General features: G+C 37.5%; 1 protein-coding gene across 8 annotated transcripts in view; it reads right to left on the bottom strand.

The window, feature by feature from the left end:
• clcn3 (chloride channel 3) overlaps positions 1 to 2,500 on the bottom strand; it is a 35,487-nt gene that overhangs the window by 21,711 nt on the left and 11,276 nt on the right. For 2 of the 8 annotated variants that reach the window (XM_043244277.1, XM_043244282.1), the window contains exon 1: positions 1,896 to 2,069. The exons of the other annotated variants lie outside the window; for them this stretch is intronic. In XM_043244277.1, the coding sequence (XP_043100212.1) occupies positions 1,896 to 1,977 (82 nt within the window). In that variant the 5' untranslated portion in view covers positions 1,978 to 2,069. Of the gene's footprint in view, positions 1 to 1,895; positions 2,070 to 2,500 lie in introns of those variants that run through there. 8 annotated transcript variants of the gene reach the window in all.

The following is a 2,500-nucleotide window of genomic DNA, read 5'->3' as shown; positions in this document are numbered from 1 at the left end:
ATATATATATATATATATATATACATAAACAATTAATTTTACTGACATTAATATATATATATATATATATATATATATATATATATATATATATATATATATATATATATATTAATAATAATAATTTTATATATGTCAGTAAAATTAATTGTTAATGTCCGTAGCTCGTTTTGTTATTTATTATAACTAATTTAATTCATTATTATTATTTTGTAGTAGTACAAGCATATTATGATTTTTTTTTTTTTATTTAATTAGTCTCTCTTAGTATTAGAACATCCCGAAATGTTCGAAACAAGATCAGTTTGCTAAGCAGCCTTACTTTTAAAAAAAAGCCTTTTGTACTTGGTCTAGCTGCGCTGTCAGATCTTTTATTGTTTCAATATAAACAAGTCGGAAAAGAAGGGAAAGGTGCAATAAGATCAACCTGAACGCATCGTAATGGATTTTTAGGTTAAAAGAAAGGCTCTTTAAGAATACACATCTGCGGCGTGCTCGTATTTACTGCCAGAAGACACCTTAAAGCTTTTCTAGCGTCTTTAAATCAGAGAGAAAGGACTCAATTAATGTAACAAATTAGGAAAGCATGCCTTCTTTAGAGACAGGTGTGTGTGTGTGTGTGTGCGTGTGTGTGTGCGTGTGTGTGTGTGTGTGTGTGTGTGTGTGTGTGCGAGAGTGAGTGTGTGTGTGTGTGTAGCCTGCACACGACACAGGTTAGCGTGTTTCTGGATCAGGTAGAGATGAAGGTAACGCTGACTCGACGGGGCTCTGTTTTCAGGCCCAGCTTCAGCAGGAAGTGCATTAAGACGCGTGCGACGGGGAGAGAACCCGAGCGCTCTTACAGGAAACATCGTGAAGGATGAGAATCGATTTCGCGGACATGTGAGGAGCGCTACGAGGCGCCTCGGAGAGAACGCTGACGGATTAGTCCTCGGGTCCTGCGCCTTTCATCCTGCATTAATGCATCACTGCTCTCAAAAAAACAGCAACAAGTCTCTCCTGTTGAAACCAATATGAATTATGAATGATAGACCAGTTCAACATCTCAGCCAGCTTATATATATATATATATATATATATATATATATATATATATATATATATATATATATATATATATATATATATATATATATATATATATTTTTTTTTTTTTTTACATACACACACACACACATATATATATATATATATATATATATATATATATATATATGTGTGTGTGTGTGTGTGTGTGTGTGTATATATATATATGTATGTGTATGTGTATGCGTATATATATGTATGTGTGTGTGTATATATATATATGTGTGTGTGTGTGTGATTCTTTATTTCATTCCCATTTCGAAAGGAAATATAAAAAACGTTTTATGGTTTTAGTTTTATGTCACTACACGAGCCTTAATCTCGGCAGCATTAGCAAAAGCAACATCACGATCAACAACAGAAACACACGCCTTGGGAAAAACAGAACCGTGTTCATACTACGTCTAAAAGACTCGCTATGAAAGTAGAGCACAACAAAAAGCGCACGTATACACACACACACACACACACACACACACACACACACACACACACACACACACACACACAAGCCGTAAGGGATCGACGTTATTCATTCTGATACCTAAAGCGCAGAATCAACACACGGCGTACACACAGCTACAGATGAACGTGTGTGTGTGTGTGTGTGTGTGTGTGTGTGTGTGTGTGTGTGTGTGTGTGTTACGAACACAACGCGTTTACGGTGACTGCAGTGCATCAGACGATAATTACTGCGCGAAAACCTGTCCCACAAACACACCCAAAGCATCGGTGACATTGACACACAGACGCGCGCGCGCGCAGACACGCACACACACACGCACGACGCGCGCGCAGTACGCGTGTACCTCCGCCGCGGAGCTCCTGCAGCGGGATCGTGTCCCCTCCGCCGTCATACGGGAGATACGGGTCGGCGGAGTCCTCCTCCATACCGATCACAGAGATCCGCGGATCACGGGTGAGCTCGAGCGGCGGCGGCGGCGTCAGCGGCGGCCATGACCAGAGAGCGCGTGCGTGATTGCGTCACTCCAGCGCGTCGCTGCGGCAGCCCGTGACGTCAGCGCGTTGCCCATATATATATATATATATATATATATATATATATATATATATATATATATATATATATATATATATATATATATATATATATATATATATATATATATATATATATATATATATATATATATGTGTGTGTACATGTCTACGCCTGTGCCCGCATCTATAACAATATTACGATGCCTTCAAATTTCATAACTAGGAAATAAACGTGAAAAAATACACTACAGCGCTATTTCAGCCTCACTACGTCACTCAAATGCCTTAAGCCATTCAAAACCTTTTTATGATAAATATTGTTGTTGTTGTTATATACAGTAAGATATTTACATACTGTATATATATATATATATATATATATATACACACACATACACATACACATACATAT

The sequence above is a fragment of the Puntigrus tetrazona genome, chromosome 7 (assembly GCF_018831695.1).
Source record: "Puntigrus tetrazona isolate hp1 chromosome 7, ASM1883169v1, whole genome shotgun sequence".
Taxonomy (NCBI): Eukaryota; Metazoa; Chordata; class Actinopteri; order Cypriniformes; family Cyprinidae; genus Puntigrus; species Puntigrus tetrazona.
The sequence above is the reverse complement of the archived record's forward strand: the minus strand, read 5'-3'. Positions and strand labels throughout refer to the sequence as shown.